We start from the raw sequence: 25,504 nt of genomic DNA on the forward strand, positions 1-25,504 counted from the left end.
GGCTTCATGGGCTTTAAGGCATCACCGCATCACCTGCATCTCAACCTCTCTCCAGACACTGGTCACCTGGTACTTACCCCTATCCTTATGCTGGCTTCCCTGTGCTTAGGAGCTGTCCATGGGAAGGGAACCCTGGTCCTCTGGAAGAGCCACGGGGGTTCAGAACTGCTGAGGCACCTCTCCAGGCTACATTTCATTTTAAACTTTTGTCTTCATATTTAAGTTTTTTTAAAGAACTTGACTATTAGGAAGCTTCTGAAACTAATGAAATAATTCTAAAACTGGTGATTGTTGTATTTGAGGATATTAGCCATAGTTTAAACTACAGAATTTTGGCAACAGGAATTATAATTTGTCATGGGCTCAGTGAAATGTTTGTTTTTATATATAATTGAACTTTCATTTTAAATATTTAAACTCTTACTCATTAGGCTCTTGAGCAGAACCATTTGACCTGTAACTAAGGTGTGTTAGTCTGAATCTCATGAAGAGAAAAGTGCAGCATCTTGAAGGAACACTGACTATAGTGAACTGAGTGTAGTGAATTGTAGTAGAAAAGGATTGAATGAAAGAACAGGCTCCCAGTGTGTAAGGAAGGCAGATGCCTGCACAAGCCGATTCCCAGGGTGATGTCAACGTTGTGACTCCTCATGGCAGAGGGGTCTCCAGTGCGGCACAGCTGAGCTTGCTCCTAGTCTTTCCTCTGGAACCTGCTACAAGTTTGCCCTGTAGAATGTTTGGAAAGCTGCAGTCTCTGATCTCCACGCAGAGCTGCTGTAGTACACATGAACAACACTGGGTGAATGGGTTAGGAGGTCCCAGTGGCGGGAATAGTCACCCAAGCTTTTCTCCCTTTGTCCTCTTCCTCACTAAAAGTTAGCTTTATAATCAGTCACAGCTGGGCGGTGGTGGCGCACACTTTTAATCCCAGCACTCGGGAGGCAGAGGCAGGTGGATCGCTGTGAGTTCAAGGCCAGCCTGGTCTACAAAGCGAGTCCAGGATAGCCAAGGCTGCACAGAGAAACCCTGTCTCGAAAAACAAAAACAAAACAACAACAACAAAAATTCAGTCACACACTCAAATATAGTATTGCATAGAAAATGTAGACCTTGTGCCACTTTTAAAATGTAGTATATCAGTTTACTTTGATAAGACACTAGTCAACTTGAGAGGAAAGGGTTTATTTCACCTTACTGCCAGGGCTATTACACAGAGAAACTTGATTTCAAAAAACCAAAGAAGAGGGCTGGAGAAATGGCTCAGTGGTTAAGGGCACCACCTGCTCTTCCAGAAGTCCTGAGTTCGGTTCCCAGCAACCACATGGTGGCTCACAACCATCTATAGTGTTATCTGATGCCCTCTTCTGCAGATAAAGCACTCCTATGCAATAAATACAATAAATAAATCTTTAAAGAAAAAAAAAAAACCAAAGAAGAAGAAGAAGGAAAAAAAAAAAAGAGTTGCCTTGGTAATGATGTCTCTTCACTGCAGTAATACAGTCACTAAGACAGAGAAGCATTTTCTCAACTGATAGTCTCTATTTTGTGTTGAGAAACACCGACTCCTGGAGCCCTGGCTGTCCTGGAGCTCACTCTGTAAATCAGGCTGGCCTGCTTCTGACTCATGAGTGCTGTACAGAAACTTAACCAGCACAAGTAGATAGATACCCTTCCTGTGTCCGGGAACACTGGAGAGTGGTGTGGCCTGCCGAGTGGTGCTGGTGGAGACCTGCCCTTTGGAGCTCGCGGCAGTTCTCCCTTTGTGCCATTGAGGGAAGCCTGTTGGCAGGAAGGATCTCTGCTACACGTCTGCCATGGGAGCTGGCTGGTGGCTGCCCAGCACTGCTGCCTGCTGTACCATGCCGAGCATCTAGACAGAGCAAGGTGATCTGGGATCTGGGTGGCAAAGAAGCCAGGGTTTGGAGCGGCTGTGAGGACCACAGGAGCCAGAAGGCAGCGTTTCCTGCAGCATTGCTTGTGTAGTGTCCTCTGTGGACAGCAGTGTGCTGGCTGAGATGATGAAATATTTATAGAGACAGATCCGTTTTCCCATCACAGGCAAATAGGGCTTTTGAGCTGAAAGGCGAGCAACCGACAGTTGTAAACAAGGAGAGTCAGTCTTCCACTGCTGAGGTTCTTGCTGTTTCAGTGTGTGATTTGACCCAAGCAGCTAAGCTAGGCCGGTGCTCTTCAATTTCCCGAAAGTCAGACCTTGCTAGGACTGCACAGTTTGCATTTAAGAAAGGATGTGTGCTCAGCGGTGTCAGTTGTGAGGCCACAAGAGCTGTCCATTTTGCTATTTCATCAGCTCTCTTTGGATACTAGAACACAGGATGCTAATAAAAGGGCTCTTAGTTACTATCTTGGGTTTCTTTGTGTGCTGAGAGTGCACCTGATTTGATGAGTGGAGTGTGTGTGTGTGTGTGTGTGTGTGTGTGTGTGTGTGTGTGTGTGTGTGTGTGTTTGTTTGTAAGCATAAACACATTTGCTCTAGGCTATGTCCCCAGTCCTCTTTTTATTATATTTTTTAATTTTTATTTTTTAATGTGCATTGATGCTTTGCCTGCATGTATCAGTGTGAGGGTGTCAGATTTTGGAGTTACAAAGAGTTGTGAGCTGCCATGTGGATGCTGGGAATTGAACCCGTGTCCTCTGGAAGAGCAGACAGTGCTCTTAGCCACTGAGCCCTCTCTCCAACCCCCTTTACTTCTTAATTTGAGGCAGGGTCTTACTAAGTTGCTCAGGCAGGTTTTGTATACAGCAATCCTCCTGTTGCATTCTCTCCAATAGCAGGAATTATAGGTTTTTGCCACTAGGCCAAGCTTTTTATCTTTTTTTTTTTTTATATTTAACACAACTCATTATTTTACTATTATATACTATATACTATATACTATAGTATATACTGTTATAACAGAAGTGTAGTTTCATGACTCTGGCAATTGACTGTATTAAATGGAGACAGTTCAAGCTTTATTTGTTTCCAGCCTTGTGAAATAGGTGAGTGTTGAATTTTCTTTTCTTTTTTCTTTTTTCAAGATAGGGTTTCTCTGTGTAGCCTTGGCTGTCCTGGACTTGATCTGTAGACCAGGCTGGCCTCGAACTCACAGAGATCCTCCTACCTCTGCCTCCTGAGTGCTGAGATTACAGGTGTGCGCCACCATGCCCAACTATTATCTGCTTATATTAATGACAATTGCAAAGACAGAGAGATGGCAGTATTTATTCTAGCTAAACATGATGGTATACTGTAATTCCAGGATATCAGAGATGAGGCAGGAAGATTGTGGGTTCAAGGCCACACTCAGTTATTTAGTAAGTTCCAAGCAAACTCGAGCTACAAAAGACCCAGCCTCAAACAACAAGAACAAAAAAGTCAATAGTGTTAGAAAGTTTTTCAACAAATGTATTTTTAAGTATGATAATAGATTTAAAAAACAAGCAAGCAACAATTGGTACTACTAGGGCACACGTGCTGCCAGGACTACGGCTGGCAGGAAATGAATCCTCACAAGCCCCAGGGTGGCTTCCACACGGCCCTCCCTCCAAAGGCACTGCAGACAGAGGGAGAGGGGCTAGAGAGATGGGTCAGCAGCTAAGAGCACTTGTTGTTCTTCCAGATAACCCAGGTCCATTCCCAGCATCCCTACCAGGTGGTTCACAGTCACCATTAACTCACGTTCCAGGTGCTCTGGCACCCTCTTCTGACCTCCTGGGCACCAGATATGCATATGGTGCACATACACAAATGTGGGCACGCACATGTGGGTGAACATGCATGCACATAGATTTAAAAGTCTTTTTTTTAAGATGGAAAGGAAACATAAGAACTGTACATTTTTTTTTTCCTTTTCTAAGAAAATTCAAGACTCACTGGGCAGCGCACACCTGTAATCTCAGCACTCAGGGAGGCAGAGGCAGGCAGATCTCTGAGCTTGAGGCCAGCTTGGTCTACAGAGTGACTTCCAGGACAGCCAGTAACTCTTGGAAAAAAGAAAAAGAAAAGGGGGGGGGGGAAAGCAGATAGTATCCTGCTGTCTTGGCTCATGACTGTAATCCCAGCCCTTGGGGGTGAGTCAGCAAGATCAGGAATTCTAGGCCAAGTTCCCAAAGGAGAAGGGAAAAATGAATAAGCTATAAATACCTGGACCAACCAAATGGTTGGTTTGTGGTGTATTGCAGAGTTGTGGTGGTTATTTGTATTTGGTGGCGTAAGGTGACAGAAAGACTAGGGACTTTCCACTGCCCAGTCACCTCTGTTTTCCTTTACCAGGCAGCTGCAGTTGTGGTTATAAAGTAGACTTGATGCAGTGTGTCCATTAGTGAGTGCCTGGTCCCTGCAGTCCTCTAACTTACCTTGAACCCAAGCCTAGAGCAGCTTTTGGATGCTGATTTCATTGTGCTTTTCCTTGCATTGCACACAGCTGCAGAAATAGCCCAGGGATTGAAAGCGGTCCATGCTTGATTTTTTTTTTTTTTTAAGTGCTGTTGTTAGACTAGTGACTAAGTAGGCATTATCCAGGTTGCACACAGCGCAAAGCTATACCATCTACACAGGTCGAATCTACATCAGACACCTCAAAGTATGAAGCCAGTCAGCCTTGTTAGGAAATGAAAGGACTTTATTATAATTATCTTTCATAAGTATCCCTTTGTTGTCTTTTTATGTGGGTTCCACTTTTGGTTGGTGCTCCTCATTTTCACCTAAATTCTGCCAGGGCAAGGAACAGTTTGTTTCTGGACACAAATGGGGATTCTTGATGTTATTCTCTCCCCCCCCCCCCCCCCCCCCGACCCCCAATCACTGGCTGGTTTTTTATTTTTCAAGATTTACTTATTTATTTTTTATATATACAGTGCTCTGCCTGCATGTACACCTGCACACCAGAAGAGGAAATCAGATCACATTATAGATGATAGTGAGCCACCATGTAGGTGCTGGGAATTGAACTGAGGACCTCTGGAGGAGCAGTCAGTGCTCTTAACTGCTGAGCCATCTCTCCAGCCCTCACTGGCTGTTTTGAGTAAGTTGTTTTTTAAAAGCAGCCTTCCTTCCTTTCCCATGCAGGATTCCTACGATGGACGCTTGGACTTCCTGTAGCTCTGAGCTCCTGCTCAGCTTGAGTACTGCCACTTTCTAGAAATCTAGTGAGACACTCAGATGTGTTATTTATTTATCTCTGGCTTTTGTTTTTGGTAGTTCCAGGCTTTGCTCTTTCCACTCAGACGTCAGCACATGCAGGTGGCTCTTGAGGAGGAGAAATAGATGTAGAGTCGTGTTCTGTCTCCCGTTGTGAATGCCATGGGTGGGGATCAGCATGTGATGCCGGCACTCTGCCACTGAGCTAGGACCACAGCCCTGCAACAGAGAACTAGAAAGTCGATGGTTGGATTACTCCACGGCTGGTGCTCTGTCTGGCAGACGTATCCTCTGCATACAGGCTGTGGGGTGAGCCAGTAGGGCCATGGAGGAGAGGTCAGCTGAGGGTCTAAGCGCCTCAGTCACAGAGTACTGGCCTGAGTGGAACCACAGTATCCAGGTTCGTTGGGAGGAGAGAGTTTGCAGGGATGCAGGGAGGGCCAGGAGAATTCAGTAAGGCCTGTTGGCTTTATAGGGGAGCAAATAGAAGGTTATTTGAAGATTTGTGAACTGTAAAGAGCAGTGTATAAAAGCTACTTTCTCCTTCCTTTCTATTTTCTTCTTTCCTGGTCTCTTTTTGGTACAGGGTTTCACTGTGTAGCCTTGGCTGTCCTGGAACTTCATTGCTGGGATCACCGCCACCACATTGCTTCCCTTCCTTCTTTTTTAGAAAGTTTCTCATGGAACGTAGGATGGCCTCTTAGTGAAAGCCTCTCAAGTGCAAGGGTCATTTCTAAACCGGCCACCAATTGATGGATCATGTTTGCTTCTCCTACAAAATAACTCTCAAGCTATTGCGTTGCACCCTCCTTTACTGTCTACTTAATAGATTTTTTTCCCCCATAGATGACCACTAATTGCATTACATAGTATAAGAAACTGTGTTGCCAATATTTTGCCATATTTCACAGGTAAAATAATTTTTTTTGAATGCCAGGAGTTGTGGTATACAGCTGTAATCCCAGCAGTCGAAGGGCAGAAGCAGGTGGATCTCTGTGAATTCTAGGCCATCCTGGTCTACAAAGAGAAACCCTGTCTCACCAAAAAAAAAAAAAAAAAAAAAAGAAAGAAAGAAAAAGAAAAAAGATTTTTTGGTTCACTGTCCCCAGTGCTCTGTGTTGCCAAAGCTCTGTTCTTTGTGACCAGTTCTAGGATTGCCCATCTTCCTCAAGACAGGCCTCATTGTAGTTACCTCATCAGTTAAGAGCAGCATGCTGTTGATAAAATACTGTTAGGAAAAGAAAAGAGATCTCAAAGAGAGAGGATTCAGACTTCAATTTATTGTATTGGACGAATGATGAAAACGAGGCTGATAGAATCTGGAGATTAATACTGCAGGAAGCAGCTGCAGAAGTGAAACAGAGATGGGGGTAGTGCAAAAAGCTAGTTTGAATCAGAGTATGGCTAGGAGTGCAGTTCAGGCCCTAGGCACTGGGCCCTCTTCAGTGCCCATCGTCACACCCATTGCATGCGCTCCCTGACCGCCACTGGCTATAACCCCAAATTATTCCTTAGTTCACAATGTGCGCTGCTCTTCTCTTAGTCTCAGAGGACGCAGGGGACATGGTGTTCAGGCTGTAGGTCCCTGTGTTCAGAGCATCAGCGCCTGACTCTGTCCTTAAGGCATCTGCTCAGGGAATGTGATTGCTAAAGAGGCAGTTGGCAGCACGTTTTGTTTTTGTTTGTTTGCTTGCTTGAGAGTTTGCAGTGTAACGTAAGCTGGTTTGTATTCTCCAGCCTCCTGCCTCACCTAGGGCTGGGATTATGCTTGTGGACCACAGTGCCTGTGCTTGCCTACTTCAGAGCTTTTTTTTACAGTGTACACATAGGAAGATTTTCTTCTTTGAGGAAACTTGAGCAGGTTTAGCGAGAAATGTTTTGAGTTACCAAGCAGACAGTTGATAGAAATCAGTACTGGACCAACAGCTGTCAGGAGCCACACCCCTGGAGTGAGAGAGGTCAGCTGTCTAGTTGCCGTGTTTAGGAAGTGACTGGAAATCTGACTGCTGTTAAGGTTCAGAGAGTACTTCAAGGTTCACACTGGAAATGGAGAAGTTGGGAACAGAAGTGGTGACTCAGAAGCCAGCTGGCTCATTTACATAATCATTTGGCAACCTTTAGAAAGGGAGGAAGTAGCTAAGGCCCTGGAAGCTAGCCTGGAGAGATCTGATGGAGGAAGGGCCGACCTGCAGGGCTCTTGCTCTTGCACTTGGAGAATGGTTTTGATAACTTCAGTGTCCATAAAGGTGGAAAGGTGAAATAAACTACTCGAAGAAAAATGCCAAAATATTAGAAAGAGGGATTATAAAGCTCTGTATATAAAAAAAATCAAAACTATCAAAAAGGTGGGTATGTACACAAAGGATTTTTGTCTTCTGCTTAGCTGGTCCTAACTCTAAAAGCTGTAAAGAGTAAAGACTTCTTGAAGCATGACCCCTGTCTTGGATCTTCACACAGTAGTGCCATAAGGGCTCTCTTTCCTAAGGATGCTCAGTCTTCAAGATGCAGAAGTACAGGTTCTGTCACACACCAGGCCATTCTCGGTTCAGAGATGGGCGATTGGCATATGTGATTCTGGAAACTAATATTAAAGTAATTTTAACTAAAAGCTGTTCTTCCCAGACTGCAGAGCTTGGATTGTTCACACAGAGCACAGGCCAGTGTTTATGGGTACTCCTGTACCAAATTGTCATTTCCAGGGTAGTAGATGGGCATTTACCACTGTAGGCTTCCAGGGTACCCTGTGACACAGAGATGGTTATTTCCATCTTGTAGATTGAGAAGGATCGATTTGATAGATGGGATGTTTTGACTCATGTCTTCAGATAGCATCTTTGGCAATCGGCCAGGTGAGCACATCAGTTCCCAGCTTCTGTGTCTATTTTTTCTGCTACTGAGAATTGAACTTAGGGCATCATCTGTGTGAGGCAAGTGATCTGCCCCTGAGCCACGTTCTCTGCTTGCTCCTCCCAGCTCTCTTCCTTGTATTCTCATAATTCACTAGCATACTTGGATTCGGGTTCATTTTTAGATATGTGAGACTTTCATAGCTCATTCTGGAAACCAAAGTACCATTCACAAAAATGCCCTTTGAAATACCGTTTCTGGGCTGGAGAGACGGTTCAGCAGTTAAGGGCACTTACTGCTCTTCCTGGCGATGAAAATTCATGTCCCAGCACCCACATCAGGTGTTTCACTCCACCTGTAACTCTAGCTGCAGTAAACGCAAACAAGCAAGCTAATATCCTCTTTTGGTCTGTGGGCAACTGCACCCATGTGTGTATGTATGTGTTCTCTCTCTCTCTCTCTCTCTCTCTCTCTCTCTCTCTCTCTCTCTCTCTCTCTCTCTCTCTCTCTCTCTCTCAGCATTGGGAGATGCCTCTGTAGATATTCTTCGCTGTAGAAACATGAGAACTCAGCTCTAATTCTAACCGGCTGTGCTAGCATACACCCTAGTTCAGGCTCTAGATCCTGGGGGCTCATTGACCAGCTGTATAGCCAGTTGGTGAAATATGGATTTGGTGAGAAACCCCTTCTCAAGAAGTAAGCTGGAAAACGACTGAGGATGATAACCTGATGTCACCTCCGTCTTCCATAAAGGGACATATGTGCACATACACATGTATGTGCACACACTGTGCACACAAAAAAGAAACAATATGTCTCAGTTTTTAAGCAGTGAACATGAAACACCTTTGCAAAACAATAGGCCTGGGTGTGGGGGTGGCCCAAGCGCTTTAATCCCAGGCTTATTTCTGAGTTTGAGGCCAGCCTGGTCTACAGAGTTCCTGACAGCTAGGGCTACACAGAGAAACCTTGAACAAAAGCCAAAACCAAAAATATTTATCTGTACAGTTTTAAAACACGAAGAAGGGAGTTCTGGGACCCTTAGAAGATTATTTCTACTGTGATGAATGAATGAATCAATGAATTAATGAATCAGTGAGAGCCAGCTGCAGATAATTTTGGGCAAAAAGCATCTTAGAGACTAAATAAGGATGGGCTAGAGGGAGAAAGCAGCACAGATGAGAGAGGGTGGCAGAGCAGGTGCAGGCGGTGCGGGGTCTGGCCCAGGCCCTGACAAGCAGATGCTGGAGATATCTGTGGGTGCCTGGGGGCTCAGGAGGCTCTTGTTCTGGCACTTGCTGTTCAGTGGTGGCAGAGAAAGGACTGGGGTGCTGTACTGTGGAGGGTGAGCTAACCCATGAGCAATCCAGTTACTATTGTGACACTACAAAATGCCTCAGGCAGAAATGAATGCCATCCCTTTAGATGAGACCACCAAGGCCCAGAGAAAACCATGGCATGTCACCTTGAACAAATTCTAAAGAGCTCAGAAATGGTGGTCTGGGACCCCCCCTATGATGTCACTGCTTAGAAAATGAGACTCATCCCAGCTTTCTTAGTTCTGTCTTCAGATTAGAGTCAACTTATGCTCACGTTCTGCCCCCGACAAACACTCATTTCATTGCGTGGGTCTTGGTATGGGTGACTTTGATGGGTGCTTGGGCTTGAGAAGGAATGGCCTATTGTTCCTCACTGCCAGAAGTGAGCTTCCTGAAGAGCAAACAGCTTCTGCCCTAGAGGACAGGCAAGTGAAGGAATCGGCTGTTTGTTCATCTGTAGAGAGTGCCGCTGACAGAGTGCAGTGTAGTGCTGCAGTGTCCCTTCCTGACTGCTTTAGTCTGTAGCTTTGATGATGGAGCCAGACAGGTGGCTGGTTCAGGTACCTTCCTTCTGTGCATCAGGTCTGCATGGGCTTCAAGCTGAGGTGCAGTGACTCCAGACCTATCAAAGCAGTGGGACAAGCTGTCGTAGTGGCGACCTGATCCTGAATCTCTCTGTCAGTGGAAGTCAGTTATAAATGAGAAATTGCCAAATTATTTCCTTGATTATTTAAACAGAGTGAATACTTTATTTGGGGAAAGGGAGGTGTTTCCTTTCCTGGGAGCGCTAAGCTGAGAAGCGGTTTATTTTGTCCATAGAAATGTAACTATGAAAGGCTGAGGCCGCCCATGGAGATCTTCTGAGGAGGTAGGGGTTCTTGAGTCTCTGTGAGGACTCACAGGAGTTCCTGAGCTGGAAAATGAGGAAACTGTGATCATGACCTGGAGAATGAATTAATTTTTTCTGAACAAGTGAGCTCTTTCTGAATTTAATGTTTCCAGAACACAGTCAACAAATAAGCATTTTTGGAAACATGGGTGGTGTTTCCTACCCACCTAGCTGATTTTAGAGTATTTAAAGAAATACAGCCCAAGAGACTAGGATTTTTTGTTTGTTTGTTTTTTTCACTGTTATTAGGATTCAGCTTTTAGAGTATGGTGTGAAATCAGTTTGCTTTCAAAATTGCCACATTCTAGGATCTGTTGATAATGATAAATATTTTGACTTTGGTTGCTGGAGGTGACAAGTAGAGCTGTCGCAGTGGGTGCTTAGGAATGACTAAAGCTTTTTCAGTCTTTTGAGGGCAGAGCTCATTAGCTCTCTGTAACAGTAAGAGTGATTGGATGGCTTTAATGTGGACTAAGTGCGTAGTGTGCCTTAAGGGTCAAATTGTCTAAAATATTCATTCAGAACTTTCCACAAGCCACAATTAAGGAGAGTAGTATTTGTGGCAGAGAGTAGTATTTAAAACACAGCCCTGTGCATTTGTACAGCGTCCCTGGTGTTGAAAAGCATTTCATTCAGAAATGAATGACCTCTCCGCTGGAGTGCTGTGTGAGCAGAGGCCTGGAGAGGAGCAGAGCAACCGCGCGGGAAGAGTTTCCTTCTGTTAGCTAACTAAAAATTCTTTGCGGGCTAAGGGGCCCTCCAGCACATCCAGAATATAAGAGTTCTCAGTTTCCTGTGGCATAAAGGCAGCCTTAGATGCTATGTGTGCTGGTATATGCTTGTAAACCCAGCACTCAACAGTTGTCCTGAGTCATAGGCCCACTTGGGCTAAATAGTGAGACCCTGCCTTTAAAACAAACAAAAACGCTACATAATCGCCTGGGTGTGGTGTCTTGAGCCTGTAATCCCAGAACTCAGGGAGGCAGAAGCAGGAAGATTTTGTGAGTTCAAGGCCAGCCTGGTCTACAAAGCCAATGCCACACAGAGAAACCCTGTCTTGACAAACTAAAAAAATAACAAATAAAAAGTAAAAAAATTAATAAAAATGCATGTCTGAAAGGGAGGCTCAGTGAGCATTTGACTGACTGAGTCATTTCTCCAGCACCTCATTTAAAAAATAATGAAGTGGGGATGCTGGGATCTCCAGGAGCTCAAGGCCAGTTTGAATGCTGGCATTAAAGCCAGTGGTATTGAATTTCAATAGCAGATTTCAAGGGCTCTTTTTTTTTTTTTAAATGCTTTATTTTTACTACAGGCATTGATGCAATTTTTGTTGTTTCATGTTGTTTGCTAATGTGACTTTCACTTTAATTGCTGTGTATAGTTTGTTTCTTAATTCATGTTTCTAATTGTGTATGTACATGCAGGTTGTGTGCATGTGTAGGCTCAGAGGAAACTTTCTGGGTTAGTCCTGCCCCCTCCCCTTTGTGTGGGTCCTGGGGATGGAGCTCAGCTTTTTGTGTGCAGAGGCCTCTTCTTTGGTGCTGTCAGTTTGTGCTGTTATTTCTGAAGCCGTAACAGTCCTATCCAGAAAGTTGTTGGTCTGTACCAATGTCTTAAAGTGGTTTTGTCCCCTACTAGTGGTCTCAGATTTGTATATCTTTTTAAAAAATTATTATTTATACAGTGTTCTGCCTGCATGGACACATGCATGCCAGGGCAAGCACCTTCCTACTGCCACTTGTTGAAAAAGATCCCAGAACTCGCCCCTCAGGCAAAGTCCAGAAAGTCCCTCAGGTCACACAAGTAAGTGACCTTGGTGCATCTTGTACACAAGGAGGTTAATCAGTGAACTTTTTCTAGAACCTCTCAGTGGCCTTCATTAAGGACGCCATAGAGTCCGTGTGCAAGGGGGTCTGGCCAGTGGCCCCCTCTGCTCTCTTGCCTCTCTGTGAGTCAGTCCTTAGTCTGTTCTGTGGATTTGGAATTAGTCCACTGCTAAGCAGGTAATCAGCTTCTGTGGATATATATATAGGCTTTTCTGAGGTGTTGGGGGTGCACATGGGGAGGCCAGAGGTTGTCTGTGTAGTTGACTCTCACCTTCCATCATTACATGTTTCTGAAGGTCACCAAGGCTGAGCAGTGGCTGCCTGACATTTGGAGCCATCTTGCCATCCCTGGTTGAATTGGCTACTTTTTGGTGTTTGAAATTATGAGTTCTTTATATTGTGGACTATTTGACCCCTGATGAGCGTCTGGGAGACTGTAGGCTGGATTCACACTGTATTACGGCTTCCTTTGTGTGCAGAGGCCTCTTCCTTGGTGCTGTCAGTTTGTGCTGTTGTTTCTGAAGCCGTGACAGTCCTATCCAGAAAGTTGTTGATCTGTACCAGTGTCTTAAAGTGGTTTTGTCCCCTACTAGTGGTCTCAAATTTGCATATTTCTTATTTATTTATTTATTTATTTATTTATACATTTATACATACATACATACATACATACATACATACATACATACATACATACATACAGTGTTCTGCCTGCATGGACACATGCAGGCCAGAAGAGGGCACCAGATCTAATTATAGTTGGTTGTGAGCCACCCTGTGGTTGGTAGGAATTGAACTCAGGCCCTTTGGAGGAGCAGATAGTGCTTTTACTCTCTGAGCCATCTCTCCAGCCCCCTGTAGATCTTACAGTTTGGTGTTTGGCCCATTCAAAAAAATTTTTAAAAGATTTATTAATTACGTATATACTGTTTTGCCTGTATGTATGCCCGTGTGTCACAAGAGAGTACCAGATCTCACCATAGATGGTTGTGAGCCACCATGTGGTTGCTGGGAATTGAACTCAGGTCCTCTGGAAGAGCAACGAGTGCTCTTAACCTCTGAGCTATCTCTCCAGCCCCAAAATAGTCAAGGAATGTGTTCCAGACCTTTTGTTTAGTTCTGTTTTTTGAGTCAGGGTTTCTCTGTGCAGCCCTGGATGTCCTGAACTCGCTTTGTAGACCAGGCTGGCCTCCAACTCACAGTGATCCGCCTGCCTCTGCCTCCCCAGTGCTGGGATTACAGGTATGTGCCACCACCCCCTGGCTGGTGTTTGACCCATTTTGAGTTAGCTTTTGTGTGTGGTACAAACGAGATAGAGGTAGATGCCTATATTCATCCTTTCTTGGGTTGGTGGGCATTAGCATGGGGACCCGCTCATCCACTGAGCCCAGCCCACACCATCACTATCATGTTTGTGTGTTTCTAGTTCACGCAGCACCTTTTTTTTTAATTAAAACAAACAAAAAAACAAAAAAACAAAAAAACCAAAGAACAAACACTGTCCTTTCCTCTTTGAATGGTCTTGGTACCCTCTTCAGAAACATTTCCCATGTATAGGAGGGTTTTTTCCCGGGCATCTCACCTCAGTCTTTGTCAGTGGTCTTGTTACTAAAATAGCATTACTCTGATGGGTTTTTATAGATTTATGATAAAATTTCAAGTGAAGGAGGAGCGTGAGCTACCCAGCTTAATTTTTGTAGCCTGCTTTAGTTCTTTGCTGTTTGGAGTCCTTGGACACTTCACACCAGCACTCAGATGAGCTTACTGTTTCTAGAGGTCACTGGACCTTGTTGGTAATTGCACCGAATGCGTAGATCACGTGGGTGAGATTGGTGTCGAGGTTCGTCAGAAGGGAGCGTCTTTCTGTCCATTCCTTAACTTCTGTTGGCAACCTTTTATGGTTTTCTTTGTTTGAGTCTTTCAGTTTTTTAGTTTAGTCACCACTTTGGCATTTTATTTTTAAAAATACTTTGTAAATGAAGCTTTCTATTTTTCTCTTCAGATAGCTGCAACTCTACAATCGTTTTGCACCCCACTTAACTGATGTTTTGTGTGTGGAGTGTGTGTGTATGGGGTGGAGATAGAGCAAGATACCTATGGGTGGCCCTTCCCCTCATCTGTCAGGGCTTTGTGATAAACTGCAAGCTCTGTTCCTCTGAGATGCCTTTTTAAAGCCTTTCTATGATTTTTCTAAGATGTATCCACAGCCTTTCTAAGGTTTCCAGCATATGAAACTTGCTCACCAGTGAACACATACATTTATGTTGTCTTTTCTTCTGTGGGATTTCTCTCCAGCTCTATAAAGTGGCTTTTTATACACTGTATTTTAAGATTTACACACCACTACCATGGGATTTATTTCTGGGATGCAAGTGTGATTCAGTATTGAAAACTGATCATTGCATGCAGCCTATGCCATGAGCATAAAGAGTGACAAACAGTGGTCAGTTCAGCTGACACAGAAACATTTCCCAATGCCTGCTATGACAGGAAAGCTCAGTTAACCAAAAGTAGAAGGAGACTACCTCAACATTATTGAAGCTACAGTGAGTGTCTTCCTTAATGATGAACCTGTACTGACTGGTTTTGTGTCAACTTGACACAAGCTAGAGTCATCAGAGAAGGAGGAGTCTAAGATGAGGAAATGCTTCCATGAGACACAGTTGTAAGGCATTTTTTAAAATTAATGATCAGTTGGAGAGGACCAAGCTCATGGTATGTAGTGCTATTTCTGGAGGGTGGTTCTGACTCTATAAAAAAGCAGGCTGAGCAAGCCAGTAAGCAGTATGCTTTCGTAGCCTCTGCATCTGCTCCTGTCTCCAGGATCATGCCCTGTGTGAGTTCCTGTCCTGATTTCCTTCAGAGGTAAACAATGCCTTGAAAGTGTAAGCTGAATAAACCCTCACTTCCCCAACTTGCTTGCTGGTCATGGTGTTTCAGCAATAGAAACCCAGCCTAAGACAGAACTGAAATGATTAGGAACAAGACAAAGATTCTGTACTCACTTCATATTTCCTCACTTAGTGAGTTACAGGACAGCTACCTTGCCTCAAGAAACCTTGCCTCAAAACAGAAACCAAAATTCAGAGAGACTTTTGTATCATTAGATATGTACCTGTCAGGAAATAAACTCAATATTCAAGAATTTATGTCTCATTCTTTGACATCATCCATCTTCTTACTTCATTGTAATGTTTTAATTACACTTTATTTATTTATTTTTTTGTATGAATATGTGCGTGCATGTGCCACAGCCACAGCCTGTGTGTGGAGATCAGAGGACAACTTAGGAGGGGAAGGGGTCGTCAGTACTGTCCAGTGAGCCACCTGCCTGCTCCCTCATCCTACTCTAAAGATTTATTTTATTTTATTTTTTTTGCCTAAGTGCCCCTGCGCCTGCAGCCCCCACCCCCACTCCCATTTGCTCTTGCTCCACATATGGTCCATTTTCTCCAGTTTTTGTGGGGGGGATTTTGTTTTCACAGTTAAAGTTTAACATAATACGAATAGGTTTATTCATTACCTTTAAGAAATCCACATCAGGAACGCAGTCTGCTGAGAAGGCCTCAAACCAGAAGGATTCTGATGTGCTCTGGAGAGGTAGGCTGGCTGGACAGTGGCACCAGGCCGATGGTCAGGAGGGTTCTGGCCCAGTGCTTTACTCTTGGTCATTCAATTCCATGCTGCCCTCACGGATGTTAGGGCTTGCTTGCTGAGAGGGTCCTCCTGCTTTAATACTTACAGTTTTCTGTAGGGGAATGTTAAATTCAGAGCATGGCTGCGCTGGCAAGAGATGACATCCAAAGACCTTCTAGGTCTGTGCGATCCAGCTGGAAAACAGCCACGCCTTTAATCCAGGAGACAGAGGCAAGCAGATCTGAGTTCAAGGCCAGCCTGGAACAGAGCAAGTATCAGGTAAAGAAAAGCTTAGGTCCAGGCATGGTGGTACCTGCCTTTAATCCCAAATGAAAGTAAAGTAAGTTTGTAGGAGGAAACACCCATGTCTGACAGTAATTGAGTGGCAGAAAAGGTGACAAAATCAGAGAAGATCTGACAAGATTCACCCAACTCTCACAACAAGAGAGGAAAGGGATGCTATTTTGGAGGCAGTTTGACCAGGACAGTAACAGAGAGATGGGCTGCAGAGAGAGAACTCATGTGAAGAAGGAACAAGCCAGAGACTGAGAGGAAGCCAGAAGATTCGAGCAGATTGCTGAGTTAGTTTGAGGCCAAGCAGAGCAATTCCAGGCTGAGAGAGAAGCCAGATTGAATAAATCAGCTTGGAGAAGAGTTTGAGCCAGAACAGCTGACTTGAACCAGCAGCCCAAAGCTCAGAAAGTTCAAGTAAGGGTGAGCTTCTTAAGCAGTTAATTCTCAGAGTCTGAAAACATTGTAGGCCTTGGTTAGATTGTACAGAGGCTAGAAGCTTCCAGCACTAGGCCTAGGTTAGCAGAAGGAGGCAGCAGGCCTCCCAGACAACAGTCGAGCCAGAATACAATTAACATTTACAGTTCTCAGCTTTCAGTGCAAGAATGTGTTTCTGTGTGACACACACACCTGTGGGAATTGGTTCTCTCCTTACATTTTGTGTGTTCCAGAGATTAAACCCAAGTTGTCAGCAAGCTCCTTTACCTGTTGAGCCATCTTGTTCACCCTACTTAGTATATTATTTATCCTCTTCAACTTCTTGGTCCAGGTTCACTGCAGGTACTACATACTTGAACTACTACTGTAGCCTTTTGTCGCATTCCTCCCTCTGTCCTGGCTTAGCTTTTGTGTGATAGTTCTCCTCGTTAAACACATCTGAGGACAACAAATGCTGCTTTGCTGAGCATCTTCTGAGACAATTCCTGCTTCCCTCGACACAGGATTTTAGTTTGGCCCTAAAACCTCATTCTCCAGCTTCACCTCGGTCTGCCTCATTTACTTCTTCCCCTGCTCTGACTTGGTGCTTAGGTGACATAATTCTCCTCTTTTAGATCTCAGTGTTTTGTGTGGCACCTTGTGCCTCCCCAAGATGCTGCTCTCTGACACTGAAGACTGGAAGGTCATTGTTTGCTTTGATGTCATTGTTGAAGCTGCTTGGAAACATCCCAGTGAAAGTCACTGCTTTGTATGTTTTAGAAAAGATTTATTTTCTGTATATGAGTGCTCTGTCTTCATGCACAGCAGAAGAGTGAGTCAGATTCTATTACAGATAGTTGTGAGCCACCATGTGGTTGCTGGGAACTGAACTCAGGACCTCTGGAAGAGCAGTCAGTGCTCCTAACTGCTGAGCCATCTCTCCTGCACCCTTTGTACATTTTTACTACTTCACCACCGCCTGCAACAATTTACATTTTACAGGTGTGAATAGCTTGTACACCTGACATCTTTTTCTCCATCTCACTGCTGTCAACAACTGAGCACAATTCTATACACTTGCCTGGAGGCCTCTCTTACTCTGACCTGAGGAAGAAGACTTTGTGAACTAAATGCTGCTTACTGGTGATGTAATGAGCATCCTCAGGGAAAGGGAAGCAATTTTGCTCCTCAGGATGCCTGGAATGAATCTTTAGGGATGTATTGGTCATGTCAAAGTGACAAGCCATGCAGAATGCCTGATACTTGCTTCCAGATCAACTCCAAAATAGAGAGTGGCCTGGCCAGCCTCTAGTGTGCTAGCTGTTTTTGTATTGCTAAGATTGGCAGAGCCCTGAGATGCTTAAGCTGATCTTCACAGAAATGACGGGTACCATTTTGGGCCTGGTAGGAAACTGACTCACTGGTGGGAATGGGAAGAGCAGCTGAAAGTTAAGGAATAGTAGTTGTTGCTTCCATCGAGTTTCTGGGAATCAAGTGGAGAGCCAGGGGTGAGTGACTCAGCTCTTCTCTGAACCTGCTCACATGATGTCTGCTTTTCTTAGGGTGAGCTCTTCGGGAGTCATGTTACACCGCAGGCTCTGTGGACTTAGCTCAGCCATGGTCTATATATAACTTGGGCGGGATTTATTTTGTTTTAATGTTTTTTTAGTATTGCAAGATGGAAGCCATAATGGAAAGCCTGCAGCGAGTGCTTTCCTGTATCCTCTCCTGTACTACTGCTCTACTGTTGACGTTTGATGGGAGCTTTGGTATTTAAGTACAGAACGGGAATACAATATATCCTCCTTATTCTCTAGAAAGCAATTAGGTACCATATCATTTTGTTTTCTACTCAAATAGACATTTTAGTGCCATCACTGATAAATTCATTGTTAGATTTTTGTGTGAGAACCTTTTCCTTGTTAAGAGGCTATAGCAGGCCCAGTTATGAGTTCGCTGGATTTCCTTGCTACTGAGGACTGGTAGGAGTGTTCATTCTGTGATTCTCATGCGCTCCCTTGTGTGGAGGGGCCCTGCCCCGTGTGCTGTGGGGTGTGATTGTGCTGGTTTGGAGGGCAGGAACCCCGAGAGCCAGAGCTCACAACCGCTCTCCACTCTGGGAAACAAAGAGTTGTTATGATTGACACTCCTTTGACATTCGGGTGTCTCTACTCTCTGAGGTTCACCATGTATACCCCACTACCATGAGTTCCTGATTATCTTGAAAGGCAGAGGCCACCTGGATTCATTAAGAGAAAGTACAGTGCTGTGTGTTTGCCTTGTGCTTCGCTGAATGGGGATGTTGGCGCTCCACGCCAGGCCACTCACACCATGCACAGTGAGTGCTTGATGCTGTGTAGAAAGACAGCACAACATGAACTGTGCAGTGTGTTTTTCTGAGTTATTATTCTATTTCATTTAAAGACAGGGCTCTCTTTGTGTGTCTCTGGCTGGCCTGGACTTGTTATGTGGACACAGAGATCTACCTGCTTCTGCCTCCTGAGATCAGAAGCACAAGCCATCATGTACTGTCTGAGGTGACTTCTAATGCAGTGCTTTGTAGTCAGTACCATTCAATAGGAATTTTGTGCTCGTCTAGAATTTTAATTGCATGTAATCTGATTGATTTCCCAGTCAGTGGGACCTACCTGACTTGGACACCACTGGAAAGGAATTCCAACAATGCCTATAGTTTAGCTGTGATCCTACATCTGCTCCTTTCCTATATTGATAGATCACATATTGGTCCTGTTTGATTATTAAAATATCTGAGCCTGGGGAAGCAAGATGGCTCAGTAGGTAAAGTGCTTGCTGCCAAGCCTGATACCTAGTCAGTCCTGCACCCACATGGTAGATGGAACCAACTGACAGCCACAGATTTTCCTCTGAACTTGTCATATGCCGTGGTGTGCACACGGGCATACACGTAATAAGCACATACATGTTTTTAAAAGCTTCTTTAAAAATCTAGGATTAAACATTGTTCTGAACTAAATATTTGTTTCAAAGAACAAATAATGAGCTTTAGGTGTCAGTAAGTTAGTTGTTCAGACTAGCCTTAAACTCATTTTATAGCCCAGAATGGCCTTGAACTCAGGATTCTCTTCCCCACAAATCTACATGTACATTTACCTACTTCTTAAGAGTAACTCTCTTGATAGGCATGGTCACACACTTGTGTGGTTTTGTTTATCTCATATTCCAGTGAAATTGTTGAAATCACTGTTTTAAAAATAGTTGTTAATAGGCTTAAAAATTCTATGTAAGTGACTAAGGATTTCTGTGGCTGGCCCGTCTTCACTTGCACTGTGTCAGCAGTTTATTAAGGCACACACCAATGTTCATCGAAACATTAAACTAAGGGAAGTCTTAGTCATCCTCTGTAAGGACTGTGGGTTAGGTTCACTGTGCACAGGAAGTGCAGTGCGCCTGCGCAATTCTTTGGGAGGACTGGACTAAATAATTGTGATGGTTCGCATGTGTAGTACTTCCGCCCCTATATTCTAGTGCCGGATATTAAATCTGAGGGCAGTTGTCCTACCCTGAGTTTCAGCCTGTGAACGTCCTGGGGTGGCTTTGACAGTCTTTATAAAGGGAGAGTTATCAAAATCACCAGTAATTCTTGAAATGATTCCTCATGAATCTGTCCCTGGCCCTCTATGCAGTTGCTATTAGGCTCACCAAGCCTGATGCACGAGAATTCCCTTCCCAGGATACACATAGGGCAAAGAGAGAACCAACGTCTGACCTCCACATGCAGGCAGTGACACAGGAGCACATGCGGGAGGAATCCCACACTCTAGAATAAAGAAACAAGTTAAAATTCAAGAACAGGCTGCTTTGGACTTGGAGAGAGATCAGTGGTTCAGAGCACAAACTACTTTGGCATAGCATGGAAGGATCAGTTCCCAGGACCCGCATCAGGAGGCTCCCAGCTACCCATAATTCAGCTCCAGGGTGTCCAGCACCCTTTTCTAGACTCTACAGTTAACCAGATTCACACATGCATGCACCACACACAGACACATACTCACATAGTGAAAAATAAAGTGAATATTAAATAGGATGTTGAAGTGCTTGCATAATTTTTAGTAAAACAGTAGTGAGTTAAGTTTGTCAAATAATTGGATTAATCATTCTTTAAATGCAGAAAAGAAATAACGGATGTGGAGGCTTCTGCTGCTAACACTGCTCAGCTCATAGTGGGAGGACAAACGCCCCATGAAAGAGCTGCTAGCAGAATTCTTTGACCCAGCACCACTGATGAACAACACCATGTTGCTGAGGGCACAGGATCTTATGTTGTAACAGAAGTTTGTGTGTCTGCCTCAGACACTATGCTCTGTGTGTGTGTGTGTGTGTGTGTGTGTGTGTGCGTGTGTGCGTGCGCGTGCCTGTACCAGCCACTGTGCTATACTTTTAAACAAAAGTGACTTGTATGCAGCATGAGTTGGCTCTTTCCACACATTCAGTCTATATAAAAAGGAAAAGGATTTTTTTCTTTTGTTTTTTCAGTATGTTTAGAGCAGAAGCCTGAAATACTGGAAAATAAAACTATTAGTGTGATGTTATAATAGGAAGCGTTGATGCAGTTTTGTTGAGAAGAGCATTGACAGTTCCTCTGGTTAGATGTGTCCTATTATTACGAATAAAAATGCCTCGCCCCTGAATGCTAGTTCATGGTCTTCTCTTCTGTTGGCTGTGTGTGCCCTTTGTTGGCCAGTGTATTGGAGACATTATTAAAATTTGGACAGGCGAGTCACTAATGGCCATCAACATATTTCTAGCGTAGTCCATGAAAAAGCAGTGTGTGGAGTTGGGCCTGGTGAGATGGCTCAGCAGTTAAGAGTGCCTCCTGCCCTTCCGGAGGTCCTGAGTTCAATTCCAGAAACCACATGGTGACTCACAACTATCTATAATGTGATCTGATGCCCTCTTCTGACATGCAGGTGTACATGCAGATAAAGCACTCATAAACACTAAACAGATAAACAATCTTTAAAAAAATCAATAGGTTCCTTTTCTGTGCTCTGAAGAGTCTGTGGTTGAGCAATAGGATGTTTTTGTCTGTTGATACATTGATACATGGCATCTTATATTTTTTCTTTTTCTTTCTTTCTTCCTTTCTTCTTTCCCTCCCTCCCCCGTCCCTCCCTCTCTCTCCCTCCCTTCCCCCCCCCCTCTCTTTCCAGGGTTTGTCTGTGTAGCCCTGGCTGCCCTGGACTCCCTTTGTAGACTAGGTTGGCCTCGAGCTCACAAAAGAGCTCACAGAGTCTACCTGCCTCTGCCTCCCGAGTACTGGGATTAAGGCGTGTGCCGCCATGCCCGGCTGGATCTTATGCCTTTGACACAGTTCTTGCTATTTACTTCAGGCTGGTCTCAGGCTCCCAATTGTTGCACCTACCCCCCTAAAGTACGGGATTTAACGTTTCGTCACCATGCTGGCTTTGATATTTTCAAACTTTTTAAATGTGTGAAGACATACCTTTTTGATCTCTATCAGCTAAAACTGATAAGAAATCGCATAGCTTTTAAAAAAGTTGATATGATCAAGCCTTTCAGTGTAGTATATGATGAAAATAATTTTTGGTTAGATAAACAGTAAAGCCTGAATCAGTTTGTAGAGTTTCATCTAATTATTGACTACTTAATACTCAGTACTCATGACCAGGTAACTGCCCTGTTGTTCAATTTGTGGCTAGGTTAAATACAATTTGAATAAGGAAATAACTAAAGGTAGTGTTTGGCCTTCTGTCTCTGGTGGAACTGGTTGGAGAATGGGTCACTGTGCAGAAGCATTCATTGCCCATCAGCCGCTGGCCTCCACATGCACAGCCCCCTCCCCCACAATGTACACACACACACGCGCACACACGCACTAGAAGTTGATGAAGTTCCAGCGAGTCTACTGCACTCCTGGTTTGTACAATTTGTACCTAGAGTTGGGTTGCTGATAGCTGTCAGGAGGCTCACACTGGCTGCTTCCATCTGCTGCTCAACATTATGATCACCTTGAAACTTTAACAACAGAACTGCAGACCCCAGTGCAAACCACTTCAGTAAGCTTTAAAAGAATGTTGGATTTTAGTCGGTGTGTCATATATATATATTTTTTTTTAATGTTTTATTCCCCATTCTCTGACAGACCCCTTATCCCTCTGGACAGAATGCGGGTCCAGCTACATTGGTCTATCCTCAAGCCCCTCAGACAATGAATTCACAACCTCAGGCCCGGTCTCCGGTAAGTAAGCAGAGGCAGCTCTGGCTTTTCTGTGTAGCCGCTGTGGTCTTGTAGTGAATGCTCACTTTGTTCTGGGGAAGACTCCCCATGGTCATCATCACTGCCACCACACTGTCACTGCTGTTACTGGTTTGCACTTGCACTTGGAGCAGCTTGGACGCAGTGGCCATTGACATTTCTTAGGGAGGGAAAGGTCGATCTGTGCCATGAAGTTCCTTCTACACAGTCTGTTATATCAGGTTTCCCTCCGTGAAGTTCTTCCTGCTTTACTTGCACTGATCAGAATCAGAAGAGTGAAGTATAGCGACATTAGCAGCCAATTGGGTTTGACGGGCTAGCCTCAGACTGCTGGGGGAAGTAGGCTTTCTGACCAGGGTCAGTAGACCGATCCAACCGTTGGGCAGTCTGATCACATGCATGATATCCACCCAAGTGTATCCGTTCCTTCAGTGGTAAATTGATTGTCACACAGGTGTACGTGCAGTCATCCTCCTTGTTCACCCTCATGTGCATTGCCACACGTGCTGAGATGGAGCCCAGGTCACCCTTCTGCCTCACAGCGCACAGTGGCTTCTGCTGTCCGGCCCTTAGTGTCGCTTCCGTCCCTGCATGAGTAGCTTTGGGCAGAAGGCGTCTCTGTAACATCTCATTGTGCCTCCCGTCCTCTTTGTTCTTGAGCTCTGTGTATTCTTGGAATACAGGGATCTTCTTTTTGCACCCCAACCCCGCTTTTTGCTTGTAGTGCAGGAAGGTCATTGCATTAGCTCCTGCTCATTTGGTTTCATGCATGAAGTTTGAACTGTTGAAATGTTCCAGAGACTTGCTTAAAGAACTAGAGTGTCTAGACTGTCCTTCTCACCTCTTCTGCCTTCCTCTCCCTCGGTGCCTTCTTCTCCAACACCTGTTCTTAGATCCTGCTTCTCCCACTGGTCGGAGAAACCATTTTTAGAGTTGTGGAACTCAAGTCCTTGTTGCCTGTTTGCTTGTCTCCTTTTTTGCTGAAACGGTGAACCCAATGTCTGGTGCAAGTGTTGTTCTGAGAGCGCTTTGGGGATGTGGATACGTGGCTATTGGAGTGGGCCTGAGATCCCAGCAGATCAATATAGGTAGACCCCACCCTGTCCTGACTGTTAATCATGGGATGCCATGGTAAGCTCTTACTGCAGAGAACTCTGCGGCCCTCTCCCTCCTGTCCCCGTTTTAACGATTGGGGAAGATAGTCAGAGTGACAGTCCACGGTTAGAGCTTGTGCAGGACCTGAGTGAAGAGCTGCATCTCTAAACCAGTTTTCTCGACAGCCCAGCAGAGCAGTGCCAATACATTGCACAGACAACTGGAAGAGGAGGAAGGTTTTGGAACAGACTCCCGTTTACAGGTCCTTGGCTGGAAGAGGCTGGATAAAATACTGCATTGTAAGCAATATAACAAACTGTACTTCTTGCAGGCAGCGGTGCCTCTGGCACACTATTTCTGACCACATCCACACATTGGCTGATGAACAGAAATGCATTGCTTGCTTCTCCTCCGGAAGCCCAACCTGGCGTGCTAGTTTCTGCCGGGGGCAGTGGGAAAACTCTAACCAATTGGGTGGGTCCTCTATTGGGAATTAGACAGGAATAATTTGGGCTTTACACTTTTCCCCTTATTTTAAATGTGAACTGGAATATCCCTTTCAGAATTGAATCTAAACAATAATTTGAATTTAAAAGATAAATTTCAAGGCTTCTTGTCTACCCTTTCCATTTTATAATTGATTATTAAGGGAGCAATTATCTGTAGTTATCAGCCATTTTTCCCCTGTGGTCATAAACTCTTCAGCTACTATCCTGTTTGCAATTTTTTGCCATTTCCTCCAGTAGTGACCATTACCACCACTTTACTAGAAGCCACACATAGCACATTCCATTACATGCCCAAAGCAAGTGCAAGACTGGCAGAGCACAGACTATTCTTGCATATTGCTTTGGGTCTGATAGCTTTTATTTTATTTGTGTTGGTGCCGGGAGGGTCAAATTGGGCATGAAACTTGGCAGGAGTGCATTTTCTGTTTCCATTCCAAGTTGCCATGGTCTAGTCTCATTTGTCCTTCAGCTGCTTGGCCCGGCAAGGAGAGGCTTGAGGCTGCGTTGAGGGGGGGCCCTGCAGCCTGTTGAGCGATGGCAGCGTACCCCATTCTCTTCTGCTTCAGTAGGTCAGTGGCAGTGCGTAGGCTAGCTTTTTCTGTTCTTCTTGGGCACCTGCTTTTTCAATCCTACTGGCTTCAAGTGCCCCCTTCCTCCCTCAGCTTCTCTTCCCGTCTGTATTTCTGATCGATACGTACTGTCCAATTTAGGTTCATAATATGGAGACTATTGTTCCACATTTAAAAATGTTGACAGCTGCCCATCTGCTCCACTTTCTTGATGGAACTGCAGTTTTTGTTTTAGTTTTAGTTTTAATAGTCTGAGAAAAATAGTGAAGCTATTAGAAGTCTAACTTGGGGCAGGAACAACTTGGCTTTTGTAGTAACCTGTGACTGTTCCATTGGCCATCCTCAGCTACCAACTCTGCCCAGCAGGGCGTGGGCACCCAGGTGGTCTTAACCCTGGACCCCAGTTCACGTGCAGCTGCTCTCCTTTATACCTACAGTCCTCACCACCTCCAAGTGCTGCCTTTGAAAAGAAGAAACTTTTATTTTTAACATGAGCCAGCAGTGATTACAGTTTGTTCTGTTGCTTACAGCCGTCCCTAGGTCAGATTGGTAACACTCCAGAAGACAACCCCACAGCCCTCAGGACCAGTACAGAGCAGCTCAGGGACTCCAGGGCCTTTGCACTGCTTTAGTTAGGGTTCTCTTTTCACAAATATATATGCATACTTTTGTAAGATAGTTCTTTCTTGATTGGAACTTGGCTG

General features: G+C 44.6%; 1 protein-coding gene across 26 annotated transcripts in view; it reads left to right on the forward strand.

Annotated features, from left to right (window-relative positions):
• The window catches only part of EIF4G3 (eukaryotic translation initiation factor 4 gamma 3), a 226,087-nt gene that overhangs the window by 69,737 nt on the left and 130,846 nt on the right, over nucleotides 1–25,504 (forward strand). For 13 of the 26 annotated variants that reach the window (XM_084788155.1, XM_084788154.1, XM_084788157.1 and 10 more), the window contains 2 exons: nucleotides 22,514–22,609; nucleotides 23,908–24,021. In XM_084788155.1, coding sequence (XP_084644281.1) covers nucleotides 22,514–22,609; nucleotides 23,908–24,021 — 210 coding nt within the window. Of the gene's footprint in view, nucleotides 1–15,554; nucleotides 15,625–22,513; nucleotides 22,610–23,907; nucleotides 24,022–25,504 lie in introns of all 26 variants that reach the window. The other 13 variants (XM_084788149.1, XM_084788138.1, XM_084788148.1 and 10 more) reach the window with 3 other exon arrangements.

This window comes from Acomys minous (assembly GCF_964271855.1).
Source record: "Acomys minous genome assembly, chromosome: 6".
In the NCBI taxonomy this organism is placed as follows: domain Eukaryota; kingdom Metazoa; phylum Chordata; class Mammalia; order Rodentia; family Muridae; genus Acomys; species Acomys minous.